The 22141-nt window shown below is 41.1% G+C and overlaps 2 protein-coding genes across 2 annotated transcripts in view; one reads left to right on the top strand and one right to left on the bottom strand.

Annotated features, from left to right (window-relative positions):
- The window catches only part of LOC106090816 (uncharacterized), a 240974-nt gene that overhangs the window by 7854 nt on the left and 210979 nt on the right, over window positions 1-22141 (top strand). The gene's annotated exons all lie outside the window — the stretch shown is intronic.
- The window catches only part of LOC106090814 (uncharacterized), a 36697-nt gene continuing 16522 nt past the window's right edge, over window positions 1967-22141 (bottom strand). The window contains exons 4-7 of the mRNA XM_059367212.1: window positions 21705-21946; window positions 16332-16421; window positions 2759-3157; window positions 1967-2690 (exon numbers count right to left, since the gene is read on the bottom strand). Of these exons, the coding sequence (XP_059223195.1) occupies window positions 2110-2690; window positions 2759-3157; window positions 16332-16421; window positions 21705-21946 (1312 nt within the window). The 3' untranslated portion in view covers window positions 1967-2109. The remainder of the gene's footprint in view (window positions 2691-2758; window positions 3158-16331; window positions 16422-21704; window positions 21947-22141) is intronic.

Raw genomic sequence — 22141 nt, forward strand, 5'->3', positions numbered from 1 at the left:
ATGTTGAAAGAGAACCCGTTGTTCCAAAGTTTAGCTTAATCCGACAAAAATTTAGCTCTTAAGAGGTATAAGATGTACAATCGGGAGATCGGGTAATATAGGAGCTATATCAGGTTATGAACTGATTTAGACCATATTTGGCATATTTGTTGGAAGTCGAAACCAAGCATTTCATGCACAATTTCGGACAAATCGGATAATAATTGCGCATTCTAGAGGTTCAAGAAGTCAAGATCCGTGATGGGTTTATAGGCAGCAATATCAGGTTATGAACCGATTTTGACCGTGACCAGGTATTGAAATGGTTTTGACAGCAGTTGTTGGAAGTCCTAATAAAACACCTCATACAAAATTTCAGTCAAATCGATTAAGAATCCAGGGGTTCAAGAAATCAAGATCCCAGATCAGTATATATGGCAACTGTATAAAAACATGGACCGGTATGACCCGTTTGTAATCCCAAACGACCTAGACCAATAAGAAGTATTTGCGCAAAATTTCAAGCGCCTACATTAAATCTTTCGAAAGGTAGCGTCGACAGACTAAGTTTCGGACGTATAGACGGACAGACGGGCATGGTCTCCGAAAGTGAAGAATTTATACACTTTGTGGGGTCTCAGATCAATATTTTGATGTGTTACAAAACGGAATGACGACTTGGTATAACACCATCCTATGGTGGAGGATATAAAAATTTGTAATGCTTTTTAAAAAACTTTTTTAAATTTTATATTTCATCTACAAAGATGCAAACTTAGTTTTATACCCTTCACCATAGGATGGGGGTATACCAATTTCGTCATTCTGTTTGTAACACCTCGAAATATGCGTCTAAGACCCCATAAGGTATATATATTCTTGATCGTCGTGACATTTTAAGTCGATCTAGCCATGTCCGTCCGTCTGTCTGTCGAAAGCACGCTAACTTTCGAAGGAGTAGAGCTAGCTGCTTGAAATTTTGCACAAATACTTCGTATTAGTGTAGGTCGGTTGGGATTGTAAATGGGACATATCGGTCCATGTTTTAAAATAGCTGCCATATAAACCGATCTTGGGTCTTGACTTCTTGAGCCTCTAGAGGGCGCAATTCTCATCCGATTTGACTGAAATTTTACACAAAGTGTTTTGATATCACTTCCAACAACTGTAAGTAGTATGGTCATAATCGGTCCATAACCTGATATAGCTGCCATTTAAACCGATCTTGGGTCTTGATTTCTCGAGCCTCTAGAGGGCGCAATTCTCTTCCGATTTGACTGAAATTTTGCACATAGTGTTTTGATATCACTTCCAACAACTGTAAGTAGTATGGTCCTAATCGGTTCATAAACTGATATAGCTGCCATATAAACCCATCTTGGGTCTTGACTTCTTGAGCCTCTAGAGGGCGCAATTCTCTTCCGATTTGACTGAAATTTTGCACATAGTGTTTTGATATCACTTCCAACAATTGTGCGATGTATGGTCCTAATCGGTCCATAACCTGATATAGCTGCCATATATACCCATCTTGGGTCTTGACTTCCAACAATTGTGCGAAGTATGGTCCTAATCGGTCCATAACCTGTTATAGCTGCCATATAAACAGATCTTGGTTCTTGACTTCTTGAGCCTCTAGAGAGCGCAATTCTCATCCGATTTGGCACAAATTTTGTACAACGGCTCCTCCCATGGCCTTCAACATACGTGTGCAATATGGTCAGAATCGATCTCTAGCTTGATACAGCTCCCATATTAACCGATCTCCCGATTTCGCTTCTTGAGTCCCGAATCGGACTATAACATGATATAGCTGCTCCTCCGTCCTTATTCTTTATACTTTGTTTGCCTAAAAACAGATATTGCGCAAAGAACTCGACAGATGCGACCATGGTGGAGGGTATATAAGATTCGGCCCGGCCGAACTTAGCACAACCGGGCCGAATCTTTAAAAAATCATTTAAATCATTTAAAAAAAAAAAAACAGTTTACAAATTATTGGAATAACATTTTCGTTTAAATACAAAATTCTTTTTTAGTTATGGTAAGAAAAAAAAAAAATACTTTCAAATATTACAAGAATAAAACTGGGAAAGTTTAAGGAAGGTTACCGCCAAATAACCCTCGCCATTACTGGGATACATAAATTTCGAAATCCTTAAAGGCCATTTCCTTGCCAGCATAAGGAATAAAGCAATTGCCATGGGATGGATGGAATTTCCCAACAGTAATGGTACCATTATGGTGGACACGTCCTATGTACAAAGGTTCACCGTTACCAGCACTACCTCCAGGTACAGCATTTTGAGGAATATTGCCATTATAGGGTACCCAATTGCCATAGGAGTTACACAAAACCTCGTACTCCTTATGGGGATGTTCTTCGCCACCATAGGGCACATAACAACAGCCATGGGTGGGATGTAATTTGCCGGGTACCAAATCAGAGCCGTGACGGGCACGGGCCACATATAGCTGATCATTACCATCCATACCTCCGGAAACAGCATTAGGAGGAATAACTCCATTAGCAGCTGGTACCCAGTTGCCTTGCCCCTGATTCAGAGTAGGGTAGGCCACAGTGGCTGCCACCGTGGGTTGCACTGGTTGAGGTGCATAGCCCATGGCTGCGGGATTAAAGCCAGGAGGAGAATTGTAGCTCATTTGAGGAGCCGAATAGGCAGTCATGCTAGGAGCTGAGGGAGCACATTCTAAAAAGAGAAACAAAAAAGATTTTGTAAAAAAACGCAGAATTTTTTCATTGCTTTTTTAAGCTTACCCTCGAAAATCCATGAACCTGTGGCTCCCCACCCCGTACATAGACCCACATAGCTGATGGGAAATAATTGGGGATCTCTAAACGACATAAAAGCCGTGGATTCTCCTTCACGACCCACAGTAATGGTTTGGTCATACCAGCGAATCCAAAAGCCACGATATTCATTGGCATTCAATATTTTGGGTGTCTGCGCTTCCGCAACTTCGGGTTGCTGACGATTGCGTCGAATTACTGATTTTGTGTTGCCCCAACCTCCAATAAAGACTTCATACATTGGTAGATTTTCCGTAGGTTGAGAGGTCAGTGCCAAATGAGCATCATTGGGAGCCCGAATTTTAAATGAGAAAATCCCATTGGTAGCGGGGAAAAACTGGTATTGCAATTTATCGGCGGTATTGACTGAAACAATGGAAATATGCATTATTTTAAATTAAAAATTCGAGAAACAGATTTATGGCCGAAAAAAGAAATCATGAAACCAAAAAACCTTTTAAAAAAATCATGTACAGATTTTTATATTTTCCAATAAAAAATAAAATAGTAAAAAAGGAAAAAAAAAACAAGTAAAAGCGTGCCAAGTTTGGCAGGGCTGAATGTTTTATATCCCCCACCATGGATCGCATTTGTCAAGTTCTTGGCCCGATGTCTCTTTATAGCAAACAAAGGATAATGGATAAGAATTGCTTTACTATTGGAGCTAAATCAGGTTATGGATAGATTCGGATCGTATTTGATTTGGATGTTGGAGACCATAGTAGAAGTCATTGTAAATTATTTCAGTCAAATCTGATAAAAAGTGCTACCCCTATGGGCTCAAGAACTAAAATCTTCAAATCGGTTTATATGGGAGATATATCTGGTTATAGACCTATCCAGATCATATTCAAGAAAATGCAAGGGCGAGTTTAAAAAGACTCAAAACAAATCCTGTATGGAATTCTGGGAGGCGTCTAGGCTAAGAAGGATTTAAAAGTAAGAGGATGTATAGGCAATGTCGTGTATAGAAAGACTAGAACTACTCATGGATAGGATCTTCAATAAACAACCTGGTGCCGCAAGAGATTGAGTCATCGGAAATAGCGAGGATTTTTCTTTCGTCAAGCAGCGGCCCTGTTCCCCTTGATGTAATCCCCGATTTTCCAAGCAGTTTTGACTAAATATTGTCTAGGCCGCTACTTGAAAAAAGTCGTATAACACTTTTGGAAAAGAGTAGAATACTTTATGAAAGTGTGAAAGTTGGGATGATTAAGTTAGACGTTCAAGTCCATTGTGATGCCACAGGAACAGGAAAGGGAAGATGCATTCTAGCTCCTGGCGTTGAATCATCCAAATCGCTTTAAAAACCCAACTATTATCGAATGTTCACATCCGCTAAATCTGACAAGTTCTCAGCGAAATGAGAATCCAAAGTGGTGCTCCTCCTGATTACCAGTGCGGAACACACACACACAGCAGATGTTCCATAGTCTTTTATTCCTCGACATCCTCGCAGCTTCTGCAGGAGCCAGTACTTGCAACCTTCAGTTAGTCAGCACGTTTTCCGATCAGATAGTGACCTGTGCTGATGGACACAATGATTGAGACGTCTGTTCTAGCCATCGACAGCAAATCGGTTGACCAAGTCTAGATAAGGCCACATAGTTTTGGAGTTTTCACAATCCCCCTTTGTGACCATCTAGCATTCGTTGCCGTTCGAGTTCGATCCTGAAAACCTTGCTTACATGTCGCTATTGGTATACCTACAGATTCCAGTAGATGCTAGTCTCACAAGCTCGTCTGTTCTATAATTCCCTGGGATATCTCTGTGCCCTTGCACCCAAAAAAGGTGAATTTTGAACTGTTGAGAGATCTGCGACAGTCGAGGGTGGTTTTTGTTGTTGTTGTAGCCATATTTCCATGTGGAGGTGGCGATCCTCGTCAAGCTCCTGTGTGAGCAAGCTCGTTCCGGACCAAAGGACCGATCGCCGCGGAACAAGATTGGCCATTGCTTATATAAAGGCGCCAATAGCCAGCCTAGTCATATCGAGCATCATAGGCACTCAGTATTTGTACAAGAGCCGGCCTTTCACTGAAACTCTCCACTCGATACCGCTGATTGTGCGCGACTGCCGTTGCAGTTACTCCGTATGGAGCATTCCACTATCACCAACCTTTAGACGCGGTAGCCCGGTAGCTCGCAGTTAAGCTACTCGTGACTGCAATGAACACCACACATATCGGACCTCAATATTCCAGTCTATATGGCGCTCAAAGCTATACCGTGCTTTGGGAGGCCGATTTTTTAATTCAGTAACATGTTCCCCAGAGATTTGAGATGCATGGCTGTTTGAGAAGATATTTATGCCAATCGTCGTTATGACGATCTTGTCGAAATGACCATATTTCTCAGAGTACTACCCAAAGCCGACCAAGTCGTCTAGTTTGGAACCATCCGTATAGAAGTCTATGCAAATTATATATCCAGGGATATTGTAATTCTAATAGGTTGCATTACAGCAGTGGTCGCAGCAATTTGTCCAGCCACAATGCCCTGAGGCATTAGGCGTAGTATTAAATTCAGTGCATCAGGTGGTGTCGTCCTCAGTGCGGCTGTGATTCACAAGAAAGACATCCTTTGGATCCGATTGAGTATTAAACAGTAGGTGGATTTTTGAAGCGCCGTCCACAAAACCACAACACCATATATCATTATAGGTATGACAACTGCAGTATATACCCAATGCATGATACCCTGTTTAAACCCCCTCCACTTTTGGCAATGGCCTCTTGTAGGTGTATAGGGCAAGAGTTGCCTTTCTTGTCTTTTCCAAAATGTTGGATTTGAAGTTCAATTTCCTGTCCAGCAAAACCCCCAGATATTTTGCGCTATCAGTAAATGAAATATTCTCTTCTTCCAAGGAGACAGGTGCCACTGTGGGTAACTTGTATCTTGCGTTGAGAAGAAATATTTCGGATTTACGCCTAGACCACTTTCAATAGCCCACTTCGCTGTCGCACATATAGCATCCTGAAGTATATCTCGAAGAGTGCAGGTAATATTTTCTTTTACTGCAATAGTCACGTCATCAGCATATGCGACTACTTTTACACCTTTTACTTCCAGCGCCAATAATATAGTGTTAATGGGTATATTCCAGAGTAGAGGAGACAGTGCACCTCCTTGAAGAATTTCTCTGCTAAACCATTTGTTTTGATAGATTGATTTTACAGTCCCTTGGTCTCTCAAGTGTGGATTCAGGATTTGAGGGAATCCTTGGTATCCAAGCGGGTGCCAGTAAAGTAAGTAATGTCTTCCATCTTGTCTTAATCCAGTGCTGCGCTTGGCCAGATCTCGCTAATCTCTTTTAAGTCGCAATGATACATTTCAATTGAGCGTTGATTCCCGAAGGCAATTAGTTTGTATCGGCCCCGATACCAACATCGTCACAAACTGGAATGTATAACTTACAACACGTTTGAAAAAGTGTATAACCCTTTTGGAAAGGTGTATAACATTTTGTATAACACTTATGGAAAAGTAGTAAACTTTTGGAAAAGTATATAACACTTTTGAAAAAGTGTTTAACACTTTGAAAAAGTGTATAAAAATTTTTTCAAAGTGTTATACACTTTCGAAAAAGTGTATTAAACTTTGAAAAAGTGTACAACACTTTTGATAAAGTGTATAACAGTTTTTTTTTTGAAAGTTTTACATACTTTTGAAAAGTGTTATACACTTTTTCAAAAGTGTAAAATACTCTTAAAAAGTGTAAAATATTTTTGAAAAATGTTAAACTTTTTCGGAAAGGTGTATAACACATTTGGAAAAGTGAATAACACTTTTGGAAAAGTGTATAACACTTTTGGAAAAGTGAATAATACTTTTTCAAAAGTAACACTTAGCTATAGATAACATTTTTTAACCTCTTCTCGATGAAAGAATAGCATAAAAGAACAATTTATTGCTAAGCTGAGTTTTGCTTTGCATCCACAAAAACAATACGAAATTTATTATATTTGCATTGGAGTGAGTGATTCTATGAGCAAAGTAAAGACAATCTTTTTTTTGTATTCCAAGTGAGAATCGTTAATTTTTAACTCAATGTGGGCCGTGATTAGCCAAATGCGAAAATTGACAGAAAGATAAATTGACGTATATTGTTCGTTTTATGCTCGTAAAGAAACTTAAATTATTTGATAGCATGCTGACTTGGATGACATAATTAAAGCTTCATATGCCATTTGTTTGTATATGAAGAATAACACACAAAACTAAATAAAGAAATAAAAAAAAAAATGGAAAAATGCCAAATCAGGCACTTGGATTAGACAATGTATTGATAACATCTGTTACTTTATGTACTAAAAATTTATACAAATGTACTAAGTTGAAGTGCATATGTCTATTTTTTGTGTAAAAATTCTTTGCCAAAAATTTAAGTTTTTTTGAGGTCGTAGAAGTCTAATCAGGAAATTGGTTTGGTCCGATTTCGTCCTAACTTACCACAGGTGTTGGAAGTCATAACAGAACACAACTTGCGAAATTTCACCCAACTCGAACCACAATTCCGACTTCCAGATGCTTAAACGAAATTCCTGCACCGAATTGAAAATGATCGTATGAAAATTCCGGTTGGATTGGGCTCAAATTGTACGACAACGGGGAAGATCGGAAATCGAAAGTTAGTTCGCCAGCAGCAGCTAGTGAAGCATCTAAGGAGGTATCGTCCACACCGCAAATGTCCAGCAGTGTCCTGCGGAAGAATAGTTCCACTGTTTTCCTAGCTGCCATTGGATGCGTAAAGAATCTCATAACGGCAAGATCGAACGAATCTTGTGGACTGCAGAAAACTCTTCAACAGAGCGAAAGCTCATAGGGCCGTCTATAAGTCTGAGCTAAGAACATATATAAAGGTTGATTTTTTTGAGGTTAGGATTTTCATGCATTAGTATTTGACAGATCACGTGGGATTTCAGACATGGTGTCAAAGAGAAAGATGCTCAGTATGCTTTGACATTTCATCATGAATAGACTTACTAACGAGCAACGCTTGCAAATCATTGAATTTTATTACCAAAATCAGTGTTCGGTTCGAAATGTGTTCAAATTTTGACAAATTTTGTTCAGCGATGAGGCTCATTTCTGGTTGAATGGCTACGTAAATAAGCAAAATTGCCGCATTTGGAGTGAAGAGCAACCAGAAGCCGTTCAAGAACTGCCCATGCATCCCGAAAAATGCACTGTTTGGTGTGGTTTGTACGCTGGTGGAATCATTGGACCGTATTTTTTCAAAGATGCTGTTGGACGCAACGTTACGGTAAATGAACGCATTTCGAACCGAACACTGATTTTGGTAATAAAATTCAATGATTTGCAAGCGTTGCTCGTTAGTAAGTCTATTCATGATGAAATGTCAAAGCATACTGAGCATCTTTCTCTTTGACACCATGTCTGAAATCCCACGTGATCTGTCAAATACTAATGCATGAAAATCCTAACTTCAAAAAAATCACCCTTTATATATATATATATATATGAGCAACATTAAGTTATTGATCGATATGGACTGTACTTGTCATGGCCCATAGGTTAGGTTGAAAAGAGGGCCAGATATGAATCTGCCCCATGCCACTATGGACATGCACCCAAGCCAGTAATCGGCTTTTTGTGCGCTCTATAAAGTAACCTCTGAAAAAAAATTTTAAGTTAGGAAATCCGTGCTACTTACAAAATCCTTGATTGTTTTCAATACCACTCCCCTAAGTTGGTTCAAGTCTGGTATTATGTCTCCACCTAAGTACCGGTGTCTGTCAACCGCGAAAGCCGGGCAACGACAAAAAAAATGCTCCAACGTCTCATCTTTTTCCACACATGCCCTATACATCCTATCACTTGCCCAACCGATTTTGCATAAGTAACCTCGTAGTCCTATGTGCCCCGTTATGATACCAATAGCTATATTGACCTCCTTCTTACTTCCTTTTAGTAATAGCCACGTCTTCTCACGATCTGGATCCGCCCATAGTTTCGCAGTCCTACCGACAGTTTCGCAGTTCCACAATGTTGCATGCGCATTCGTCGCCCACTCCCTTAACTTGGACTGCGTCGACCCGAAAGGCCGGGTAAACCAAGTTTATTGACGCCAGTCCTCTGGCCTACACCGTCAAATCGTCTCCCCTTACACCAGGCACCCAAACGATGCGGATTGTGCCATCTTCAGAGAAGGCGTTAATCTCCTTTTTACACTACAAGACTGTTGGTGACCTTACCCTCCTGGTTGTTATTGCCCTTATGACCATTTTGCTGTCCGTAAAGATGTTCACACTCGACTTCCTCGCGTTGGTATCACACCACCTCACGAATTCCGTGATCGCCCGGATCTCCGCCTGCAGGATCGTATTATGGTCATTCAGTCTTAAACAGATCTCTGTCTCTGGGTTCTCAATGTAGACACCCAGGCCCACTCTGTCTCCTAGCTTTGATCCATCCGTGTAACATGATCTTCCAGACGGCAATTCTAGTGTTTCGTCAGTCCAAGACTGTGCTGCTGGCAGCAGTGTCTCGCACTCGATCTCAATCGGAAACCTCTTCCCTTTCTTCCAAATTTTCTATCGTCGCCTCGATCATACCGCGATGGTATGAACTGCTCCCATACTATAGTCATGATCGTTAGAAGTCATAGAAAAATACCCCCTTCGAAATTTCATGCAAATCAAGTAAAAATTGCGCCCTCCAGTGCCTCAGGGTGTCAAATTGGCCAAAAATTTCGCGAAGAAGCTCATTTTTAGCTCAATGGGTACGTAAATAATCAGAATTGTCGATTTTGAAGTGGAGACCAGCCAGAAGCATTGCAACAGCTACCAATGCATCCAGCAAAATTCACAGTTTGGTGCGGTTTATGGGCTGGTGGCATCATTGGACCGTACTTCTTCAAAGACAAAGCGAATCGTAAGGTAACTGTGAATGGTTAGCGATATTGTGAGATGATATCCAATTTGTTGGCACAAAATGCAATAGCATGACTTGCATGACATGTGGTTTCAACAAGGCGGTGCCACATGTCACACAGCACGCTTAACAATGGGCTTATTGAGAGACGAGTTCGGTGAACATTTTATTTGACGTTTGGGACCGGTCAATTGACCGCCTAGATTGTGCGATTTAACGCCTTTAGACTAATTTTTGTGGCGCTATGTTAAAGCTCATGTCTATACAGACAAACCAACTTCAATTGACGCATTGGATGACAAAATTGAAGAATTTATTTGTGCGATACCGCCCGAAATGTTGGAAAGAGTATGCCAAAATTGGACTAAGCGAATGGACCATTTGAGGCGCAGTCACGGTCAACATTTGCCTGAAATAATCTTTAAACATTAAATTGCATGGACCGTACTATCAATCCAAATAAAGATTTCATGCATTTTACTGAATTTTATGCGTCTCTTATAAAATCTTAAAAAAATCACCCATTATAAAGGAAATCTGTCAAATTACCTTATTTCACATCTAGTGAATACCGGTGTATAAGGTATTGGGTTGCCCAAAAAGTAATTGCGGATTTTTTAAAAGAAAGTAAAAGCATTTTTAATAAAACTTGTGAATACCGGTGTATAATGTATTGGGTTGCCCAAAAAGTAATTGCGGATTTTTTAAAAGAAAGTAAATGCATTTTTAATAAAACTTAGAATGAACTTTAATCAAATATACTTTTTTTTATACTTTTTTTTCTAAAGCAAGCTAAAAGTAACAGCTGATAACTGACAGAAGAAAGAATGCAATTACAGAGTCACAAGCCGTTGAAAAAATTTGTCAACGCCGACTATATGAAAAATCCGCAATTACTTTTTGGGCAACCCAATATCTGCTGCATTTCCAACGTACTGTAGTATTCTCAAAATAAAATAAGAATAATTAAAGAATTTTTTGGCCAAACAAACACTTATGAGATTACGACAAAAAGGTACATATCTCTATATTATTTTTCCACACATATTCAAAGAATGTCGGGTGAAAAAAATATTCAACAAATGTTTACATTTGCTACGATTGCAGAATTTGGTGATAAAACAATATATCAGTTGTTATTGTTCCAACGATGAATATATTGAAATGATTCACATGTTTTTCAATTCATATTCCATAAAATTCTTACACAAACTACTCCGACACATGGAGGCAAGCTTGTTTTTTGTTTTTGTTCCATTTCTTTATTTGTTTTTCACTTTTGTTTAATATTCACAAGTTATGAAGGTGGCCTGACTTATGTCATCCATGCTAACGACTAGCCCGTCACAGCGCTAAAGGTTAAGAATTCTCTATAAGCATGAATAGCTTAAAATAGAACTCTATCCATCATTGTGACTGTTTCTTTTTGAGATAGGCTAATTGCCGTTCTACAACATTGAGTTCTACTCGTTTTTTGTGGCTGGAAAACATACCAAACCTCACTCAAACACCAAACTATCCAATTATTGGGTAATGTTCAATTCCTTTAGCTTGTGTTGGCTTTAAACATAACATATTTGCATACGAGGGTCGGTTGCTCAGTTCACACATGTTAAGTTCGCCCGTGCTGAATTTAGATAGCCACCACCATCCATAAATAAACTATGCTGCTTTATAACAACTCCACTACTCTAAACATAGTAACATGCAAATGGGGGCTGGTCTGGATCATATTTTATTCAGGTCATGAGAACCAGTCACAGTTTCAGCGAAATCGGAAAACAAATCCGCTTTTTAGAGTGTAAATACCCTAAATGGGTATGACAGCTTATATCATATGCTGGTCGGATGACGGGAAGCTTATACGGTCCAATGATTCCACCAGCGCATTTGGAGTGAAGAGCAACCAGAAGCCGTTCAAGAACTGCCCATGCATCCCGAAAAATGCACTGTTTGGTGTGGTTTGTACGCTGGTGGAATCATTGGACCGTATTTTTTCAAAGATGCTGTTGGACGCAACGTTACGGTGAATGAACACATTTCGAACCGAACACTGATTTTGGTAATAAAATTCAATGATTTGCAAGCGTTGCTGGTTAGTAAGTCTATTCATGATGAAATGTCAAAGCATACTGAGCATCTTTCTCTTTGACACCATGTCTGAAATCCCACGTGATCTGTCAAATACTAATGCATGAAAATCCTAACCTCAAAAAAATCACCCTTTATTTGTGGATTGTGACAATAAGGGGCTCAAATCTGATATCTGTTTTATGCTCAAGTGTTTCAGAGACGCCTCATCTAAACTCCCCCTAAACCACACATGTATACCGACTATAGCAATATGTAGCTCAAATAAGATTTTTGGAAGAAGAATATGAATCTGTTATCCACTTTCGGGGCAAAGGGTTTGGCTACTCCAATCCACCACCAAAACCAAGTGAATGAAGTAGACCTAACATCCAAACTAATGGGCCTTACCTTATTTTCAAAAACCCCAGATCTCGGAGATGAGTGGGACAATAAAATTTAGGGTGTTTGTAATGACTCAAAAGCAGATATTCGGTATCCATATCTAGGGTGGGATACTCAGGGGGCCGCGCCACCTCCAAAGCCCGCTAAATGGAAATACAAACCAATGTAAGGCTCAAATGAAAGGTATTTGGGAGAAGAGCCCCAATATGATATCCGCATTGGGGCGAAATATCTGAAAGGCCGTACCATAACCCCAAACATTACTTGACCGTGCCAGTATAGAGCTTAGACAAACTAAGGGAATGAGAGAAGGCGAGGCGGAGCGGGCCCTATCCAGCTAGAAACGCAAATCAACTCACAAATACTTCTTATAAGGTATTGTAAATGGGCCATATCGGTCCATGTTTTGATATAGCTGTCATATAAACCGATCTTGGGTCTTGACTTCTTGAGCCTCTAGAGTGCGCAATCCTTATCCGACTGGAATGAAATTTTGCACGACGTGTTTTGTTACTATATCCAATAACTGTGCCAAGTATGGTTCAAATCGGTTTATAACCTGATATAGCTGCCATATAAACCGATCTGGGGTCTTGACTTCTTGAGCCTCCAGAGGGCGCAATTCTTATCCGATTGGAATGAAATTTTGCACGACCTGTTTTGTTATTATATCCAATAACTGTGCCAAGTATGGTTCAAATCGGTTCATAACCTGATATAGCTGCCATATAAACCGATCTGGGGTCTTGACTTCTTGAGCCTCTAGAGGGCGCAATTTTTATCCGATTGGAATGAAATATTGCACGACGTGTTTTGTTACGATATCCAACAGCTGTGCCAAGTATGGTTCAAATCGGTCCATAACCTTATATAGCTGTCATATAAACCAATCTTGGGTCTTGACTTCTTGAGCCTCTAGAGGGCGCAATTCTTATCCAATTTGAATGAATTTTGGCACGTAGTATTTTGTTATGATATCCAACAACTGTGCCAAATATGGTTTAAATCGGTTCATAACCTGATATAGCTGTCATATAAACAGATCTGGGGACTTGACTTCTTGAACTTCTAGAGGGCTCAATTTCTATCCGATTTGGCTGAAATTTCGCAAGACGTTTTTTATTGTTACTTTCAACAACTATATCAAATAAAGTACAAGTCGGTTCATAACCTGATATAGCTGCCATATTAACCGATCTGGGATCTTGACTTCTTGAGCCTCTAGAGGTCGCAATTATTATCCGATTTGCCTGAAATTTTGTACGACGGATTCTCTCATGACCATTAACATGCGTGTTTATTATGGTCTGAATCGGTCTATAGGCCGATATAGCTCCCTTATAAATCGATCTCTTTATTTTACTTCTTGAGCCCACAAAGGGCGCAATTCTTATTCGAATTGGCTGACATTTTACGCAGCTCTCCAACATATAATTTCATTGTGGTCCAAACCGGACCATATCTTGATATCGTTCTAATAGCAGAGCAAATCTTTTCTTATATCCTTTTTTTGCCTTAGAAGAGATGCCGGGAAAAGAACTCGACAAATGTGATCCATGGTGGAGGGTATATAAGATTCGGCCCGGCCGAACTTAGCACGCTTTTACTTGTTTTTTTTTTGTTTTGGTTATTTACATTCAAAATCATATTTCAAATCGCATTTTTAAAAATCCGTAGGTCCTCCTGTGTCTATCCCAATTTAAGGTTAAAAAGTGTACAAATAAAATTGCTTGCATGCTTTCATTGAGTACAACATATACTCTCGGTCGACCTACATGACAGTTTGGTGTTGTTTTTATTAGGCGGAGAGGGTAACTCCCCCTCGATGGTAAGACCCAACAGATAATTTTTTTCAGTCCTCTATTGTCGCGATATACATGTCCTGCTGAATGGCAAGACGGCTGGACGTGACCCAGATTCTTGAATCCTTATGTCAACATTAGATTCGAACTCTACTGACTTAGACCTTTCTTTTAATTCACATATTATCCCGCTCGAACTACACGTCTTATTGAAGGGTATTTAGTGGATGGGCCGGTCCCATCCCATCCGTAGTCAATACCCAAAGATCTTTTATTTGATACCCATTTTGTGACGTTGGACATTCATGACCGTTTAAGGGGTTTTGGGGTTGGGGTGGCCCCGTAGACACCTTATAACAGATGTGTACTCAACTTCCTAAGCCCTTTCATTTGATACCCATATTGTCCCAATTGGCAAATGTGTCCTGTTGAGGAATTTTTGGGGATGGGGGCCCAAGGGACATCAAGGAATACGTTTTTATATAAGTTATACCAAGTTCGTACTCTACTCTTAAACACCTTTCATTTAATACCCATATTGTCCCATTTGGTAAATTTGTCCTGTTGAGGGGTTTTTGGGGTGGGGGCGCCTCAGACACCAAGGAATACGTTTTTATATAAGTTTTTTATACCAAATTCGTACTCTACTCTTAAATACCTTTCATTTGATGCCCATATTGTCCCAATTGGTTAACATGCCCGTCCGGATGGGTTTTGGGATGGGGCGTCCCCCCCAGGTTATTAGTGGATGGACCGGTCCCAGTCAATACCCAAAGATCTTTCATTTAATACCCATTTTGTGACGTTGGACATTCATGTCCGTTTAAGGGGTTTTGGGGTTGGGGAGGCTCCGTAGATACCTGGGACCAAATTCTTAAAACAGATGTGTACTCAACTTTGTAACACCTTTCATATGATGCCTATATTGTCCCAAATGGTAAATGTGTCCTGTTGAGGGATTTTTGGGGATGGGGGCCCCTCAGACACCAAGGAATACGTTTTTATATAAGTTATACCAAGTTCGTACTCTACTCTTAAACACCTTTCATTTGATACCCATATTGTCCCAATTGGTAAATATGTCCTGTTGAAGGGTTTTTGGGGTGGGCGGCGCCTCAGACACCAAGGAATACGTTTTTATATAAGTTTTTTATAACAAATTCGTACTCTACTCTTAAATACCTTTCATTTGATACCCATATTGTCCCAATTGGTTAACATGCCCGTCCGGATGGGTTTTGGGATGGGGCGTCCCCCCACGTTATTTGACTTATACGTTATTTGACTTATAAACTTTGGTCAAAATCAGCCCATAAACAAAAAGCGCATATCTTTTCGCGCTACTACTTATCAGTAAACAACTTTATTTAAGAAATTGGTACTTATATTGGTTTTTTCTAAAGGGTGATTTTTTTGAGGTTAGGATTTTCATGCATTAGTATTTGACAGATCACGTGGGATTTCAGACATGGTGTCAAAGAGAAAGATGCTCAGTATGCTTTGACATTTCATCATGAATAGACTTACTAACGAGCAACGCTTGCAAATCATTGAATTTTATTACCAAAATCAGTGTTCGGTTCGAAATGAGTTCACAATTTTGACAAATTTTGTTCAGCGATGAGGCTCATTTCTGGTTGAATGGCTACGTAAATAAGCAAAATTGCCGCATTTGGAGTGAAGAGCAACCAGAAGCCGTTCAAGAACTGCCCATGCATCCCGAAAAATGCACTGTTTGGTGTGGTTTGTACGCTGGTGGAATCATTGGACCGTATTTTTTCAAAGATGCTGTTGGACGCAACGTTACGGTGAATGAACACATTTCGAACCGAACACTGATTTTGGTAATAAAATTCAATGATTTGCAAGCGTTGCTCGTTAGTAAGTCTATTCATGATGAAATGTCAAAGCATACTGAGCATCTTTCTCTTTGACACCATGTCTGAAATCCCACGTGATCTGTCAAATACTAATGCATGAAAATCCTAACCTCAAAAAAATCACCCTTTACTTAATTTTCAAAATGTTCTCAATTGAATTAACACTGTATAGCTAATCTTTAAAATATTTGTAATTAAATTATCGTAACATGCCACAACTATAAAGGCAAAGGCCAGATTGCCTTCAAAATTAATAGGCATCCCATTATCGCATTTTTATGCACTCTCTATATCTTCGTATACTGGTAATGGAGGCAATAAACATTGATGTCATTTATTTAGCGAAGGCCACATTACAAAATTTTTTTTATAACACTTAAAAACGTTTAGACCACAAAGCTCGGGGAACAATTCTCAAATGTACTAACACTCGTATTTAAGCCCAAGCTTTATTTCTTATTTGTTGTTATTTGGAACAAAAAACTTACTGGTAGGCATATTTGAATATAGATTTTTTTTTTTAAAAATTGAAGCGTTCACAAAACTGCCGCCTATCTCTCGAAACAAAACGCGTTGAACTAAATGAAAATCAATTTTTTTCCAATTTGGATACAAAAAATTGTGACTCATAAAAAAAGATAAAACATTTGTATTTGACTATGTGTGAGAAGTTTTTTTTTTCAAAAATACATTTCCAGCTTCTACACAGTTGTTTTTTTTTTGTTTTTATTTCGCCTCAAGCTTGAGAATAATTATTGAGTATTATGCAGGCAAATAGGTTAGCCGGCTAGTGAGAAACTTTGTTCCAGCAACTTTTATACTCAAAATAGGCAGAAAAGCACACAGCATGTTGGCGATACATTATAACCAATTGTGTTTTTAGGTAGACCATACCGCAATTATGAAAAACGTAACATTTCAGAGATGAGGGAAGCGACTTAAACGAAATCTTTTTTGAGCGCCCATAAAAATAGCCTAAGAAGGAAAATGATATTAGGTGCGCCCGGATAGAATTTTGGATACCCATCACCTCGCTTACATATAAATTTACTTAATTTTATTAAAATCCGTTGAAAAATGGCCACCACAAGCACGCTTGCAGAAATCTAGACGCTGAACCCAATTTTCAACGGTTTTCAAGCTTAAATTGGCCGATACTGCTTCAATTTTGCGTTCATATACTTGACGTAGCCCCATAGGAAATTGTCTAACGGCATCAAATCGCATGACCGAAACGACCAATCAACTGGACTTCGTGAGATAACACGTTCTCCAAACTTGGTTTCCAATAAATTGATTGTGATATTCGCTGTGTGGCTTGTGGGGTTGTTCTGTTGAAACCACAGGTCCTACAAGTCCAACCATCATCCAACTGGGACCAAAAATATTCTATTATCATTGAACGGTAGCGATTTCTATCGACAGTTATCTGCCGGTCTTGATCATCATGGAAGAAGTACGTCCCAATGACGCTGCAGGCCCATAATCCACACCAAACCGTAATTTTTCCGGGATGCAATGATGACTCAAGGAGTACGTGTGGATCGCCGTCTGACCTATAACGAACATTTTGCTTATTGGCGAAGCCATTCCACCAAAGATGAGCCTCACCGCTAAAGATGGGTGTCAAGCATAAATTGGCCGATTCTGCTTCAATTTTCCGTTCATATACTTGACGTAGCCCCATAGGAAATAGTCTAACGGCATCAAATGGCATGACCGAGACGACCAATCAACTGGATCTGAGATAACACGTTCTCCAAACTTGGTTTCCAATAAATTGATTGTGATATTCGCTGTGTGGCTTGTGGCGTTGTTCTGTTGAAACCACAGGTCCTACAAGTCCATATCATCCAATTGGTACCAAAAATATTCTATTATCATTGAACGGTAGCGATTTCCATCTACAGTTATCTGCCGGCCTTGATCATCATGGAAGAAGTACGTCCCAATGACGCTGCAGGCCCTTAATCCGCACCAAACCGTAATTTTTTCGGGATACAATGATGACTCAAGGAGTACATGTGGATTGCCGTCTGACCAATAACGCACATTTTGCTTATTGACGAAGGCATTCCGCCCCCAAATGAGCCTCATCGCTGAAGATGATTTTTCGTTAAAATCCGAATCATTTTCAAGTTATTGCTCAGCCCAATTCACGAATATAAGACGCAACCTAAACATCCATCATGAAATGACAAACCTTACTGAAGAGAAATATCAAAAGAGCGATAAACAAAAGAGCGATAAAAAAATAGGCGTCGTTTGCTGTCCCTATCGATCTACTTTTCTAGCGTCCCTAAAAAAAACACCTGTAGATAATGCTTTTATGGCCGTTTGACCTCCAATAGGGAGATTGGTATATAATGCTGCCATTTCCAAATGCGATCCGATAGGTACCCAACTCTGCTCGAATGGCGAGGGTCTTAACACAACTTCCCTAACTTTTTTTAAGTGACTGTGACAGAACATCTGCCCCATTTGGAGAACTTGGTATAGATTTCCAAGCGCCTCGATCTTCTATGCTCCTTTTCCAAGCCACAGCAATATCTTTTCATCGAAGTTTTGGTCGTTCCAGTGTGCCCATACCACAGTGCTTGCCTTCTTAACTAGAGCTTCTTCTTTCATTCTGAAAACATGACCTGTTGTTGTTCTTAACTGTCTCCTTTTTCTTTCCCTGTTCGGGTGTGCAAGGTGTGGGAGTTGTTACCATCCAATTTGTCTTACCTTCATTTACTGCCGGACCCAATTTCACTGATTGTCTTTCGATTCTCTCAAAGGTGACTTCTGGTGAGCGACCCATGATATGGATGTCGTCGCCAAAGGCAAGTAGCATGTATTCTCTTGCGAGTAGTGTGCCATATCTATTCACATCTCCATCTCGTAAAATCTTCTCCAGCAGGATATTAAAGATTTCACACAGACGTATAGGGCTGTCGAAAGCGGCTCTGTAGTCACCGCAGAGTTGAGCTGTCCTTCTCGGGTCTTTCTCAAGTTTAAGCGCAGTGTGAATATCTGGTCTAGGGTGGATTTACCAGGTCTAAAGCCGCATTGATAAGGCCCAATTATCTCATCTATCACACAGTACGCTCGAGAGTATTTTTGTATGCTATGGGGAGGAAACCTATTCCTCTGTAGTTGGCACATTCTGTATTGTCTCCTATCTTGTGTAAAGGACATTGTATGCTGAGATTTTAATTATTAGATATGCGTTCTTTTAGACAGATCGCGCAGATGAGCCGATACATACGTCTTATCGCAGCAGGTCTTAAAAACTTCAACTGGCATGCCATCGGCTCCTGCTGCCTTGTTATCTTCAGTCGGGTCATTGCTACCTGGGCTTCATTTTGACTAGTTCAACATTCTAGTTCAACATTCTATACTATGATCAGGGATTGGTTCCTCTTCGTCGACTTTGTCGAACACCACCCCCTGGGAAAAACGTACTTTCTACATCTCAAGCACACTATTCGTAGCAGTTACCAGGTTTCCTTCTTTGTCATTACAGGAGGATATGACTGCACCAAAGCCATCGGTTTAATGTTTGATTCCTTGGTAAAATTTCCGGACTTCATTCTCACTCCTGTACATCTCGATTTGCTCACACTCAAATCTTTCCATTTCTTGTTTTTTACTCTCCACCATAGGGTGGGAGTATCTAAGTTCGTCATTCCGTTCGTAACACCTCGAAATATGCGTCTGAGACCCCATAAGGTACATATTACATGACATTTTAGTCAATCTAGCCATGTCCGTCCGTCCGTCTTGGTGTCGAAAACACTCTACTTTTGAAGGAGTAAAGGCTTGAAATTTTGGACAAATACTACTCATTGGTGAAGGACGGTTGAGATTATAAATGGGCCAAATCGGTCCATGTTTTGATATAGCTGCCATATTTGACTACCCCGAAGCTCAGGGGTATTATTGTCCAAACGGAGGAGATTAAAGACAACACTGATGACAGGCGGAAAACGTCAACGGGGATAGTTAAAACAGACCTAGCTCTAGTTAAAAGAGGGCTAGCTGCGTCCCTGACACCCCATCACCCATGGTGTCGGAGTGCCACACACCGCCGGGGGAAGGAAGCTCTGAAAGAGACGATCTAGCCATGTCCGTCCGTCTTGTTGTCGAAAACTCGCTACTTTCGAAGGAGTAAAGGCTTGAAATTTTGCACAAATACTAGTCATTGGTGAAGGCCGGTTGAGATTATAAATGGGCCAAATCGGTCCATGTTTTGATATAGCTGTCATATTCGACTACCCTGAAGCTCAGGCGTATTATTGTCTAAACGGAGGAGATTATAGAGAACACTGATGACAGGCGGAAAACATCAACAGGGATAGTTAAAATAGCCCTAGCTCTAGTTAAAAGAGGGCTAGCTCCTTCCCTGACACCCCATCACCCATGGTGTCGGCGTGCCACACACCGCCGGGGGAAGGAAGCTCTGAAAGAGACAATCTAGCCATTTTCGTCCGTCTTGTCGAAAACACGCTACTTTCGAAGGAGTAGAGGCTTGAAATTTTGCACAAATACTACTCATTGGTGAAGACCGGTTGAGATTATAAATGGGCCAAATCGGTCCATGTTTTGATATTGCTGCCATATTTGACTATCCTGAATCTCAGGGTAGATTAGAGGAGAGTATAGACAACAACTGATAACGGGCCGAAAACACCATCGGGGATAATTAAAAGAGCCCTAGCTCTAGTTAAAAGAGGGCTAGCTTCGTCCCTGACACCGCATCACCCATATTGTCGGAGTGCCACATACCGCCGAGAGACGTTCAGGGGGAAGGAAGCTCTGAAAGAGACAGCATCATACAACAGGAGGTGGCATATACCTACGATGATTGGTGCTAGTTGCTTCCTAGGGCGGACCGCCTTAACCCCAATGGTCTACCCATCCATCAAGCCACGTCGCGGGCTCAAGGAATTCGTAGCTTCTAATGGGTCGGTCTCCCCCGGCAGAACTGTAGTTGGTAGTCCGGGTAGCGAAGGATCATACTTAAAAGAGATCCTGGAGTTTCCTCTGGCGAGTCCCCGATGATTACACGGCAGTCATGGGACAACGATGGGAGCTGGCTAGTTTGGTGGTCATCCCGAAAAAGGCCACGGCAGCGGTAGAGTTCGACAGCGTGGTGGGACTGTCGCTGGAGATATGCGAAGAAATACAACCTCGCCTGAGGCAGCGCTGGCACTATATCGTGCTGCTACCCATTAAAAACGGGTGGTCACTGCGGGGGCTAAAGGATTTTTGCCGCTTCTATTGGGTCGGTCTCCCCCGGCAGCACTGTTGTAGCCCGGATAGCGATGGACCATACTTAAAAGAGATCCTGGAGTTTCCTCTGGCGAGTCCCCCGATGAGTAGACGGCAGTTATGGGACAACGTTGGGATCTGACCAGTGTGGCGGTAGTGCCGAAAAAGGCCTCGATAGCGGTAGAGTTCGACTGCAAGGCGGTACTTTCGCTGGAGATACGCGAAGAATTACAACCTCACTTGAGGGCAGCGCTGCCACTATATCGTGCTTCTACCCAGTAAAAACGGGCGGTCACTGTGGGGGCTAAAGGCATTCGCCGCTTCTATTGGGTCGGTCTCCCCCGGCAGCACTGTAGTTGATAGCCCGGGTAGCGACGGACCATACTTAAAAGAGATCCTGGAGTTTCCTCTGGCGAGTCCCCCGATGAGTAGACGGCATTTATGGGACAACGTTGGGATCTGACCAGTGTGGCGGTAGTGCCGAAAAAGGCCTCGATAGCGGTAGAGTTCGACTGCGAGGCGGTACTGTCGCTGGAGATACGCGGAGAATTACAACCTCACCTGAGGGCAGCGCTGGCACTATCGTGCTGCTACCCATTAAAAACGGGTGGTCACTGCGGGGGCTAAAGGATTTTTGCCGCTTCTATTGGGTCGGTCTCCCTCGGCAGCACTGTTGTAGCCCGGATAGCGATGGACCATACTTAAAAGAGATCCTGGAGTTTCCTCTGGCGAGTCCCCCGATGAGTACACGGCAGTCATGGGACAACGATGGGAGCTGACCAGTGTGGTGGTAGTTCCGAAAAAGGCCACGACGGCGGTAGAGTTCGACAGCGAGGCGGGACTGTAGCTGGAGATTCGCGAAGAATTACAACCCCGCCTGAGGGCAGGTGCTACCCAGCACTATGTAGTGTCAGAGCGGGTGGTCACTGTGCGGGGCCGAGTCGTTGTGATGTCACTTGTCTAGATAACCTCACCCCAGGAAGGAAGGAAGTGTGAAGACGAAATACTCTCTAAGTTTTGTTTTAATAACTACCAATAAACT

The sequence above is a fragment of the Stomoxys calcitrans genome, chromosome 4 (genome assembly GCF_963082655.1).
Source record: "Stomoxys calcitrans chromosome 4, idStoCalc2.1, whole genome shotgun sequence".
NCBI lineage: Eukaryota > Metazoa > Arthropoda > Insecta > Diptera > Muscidae > Stomoxys > Stomoxys calcitrans.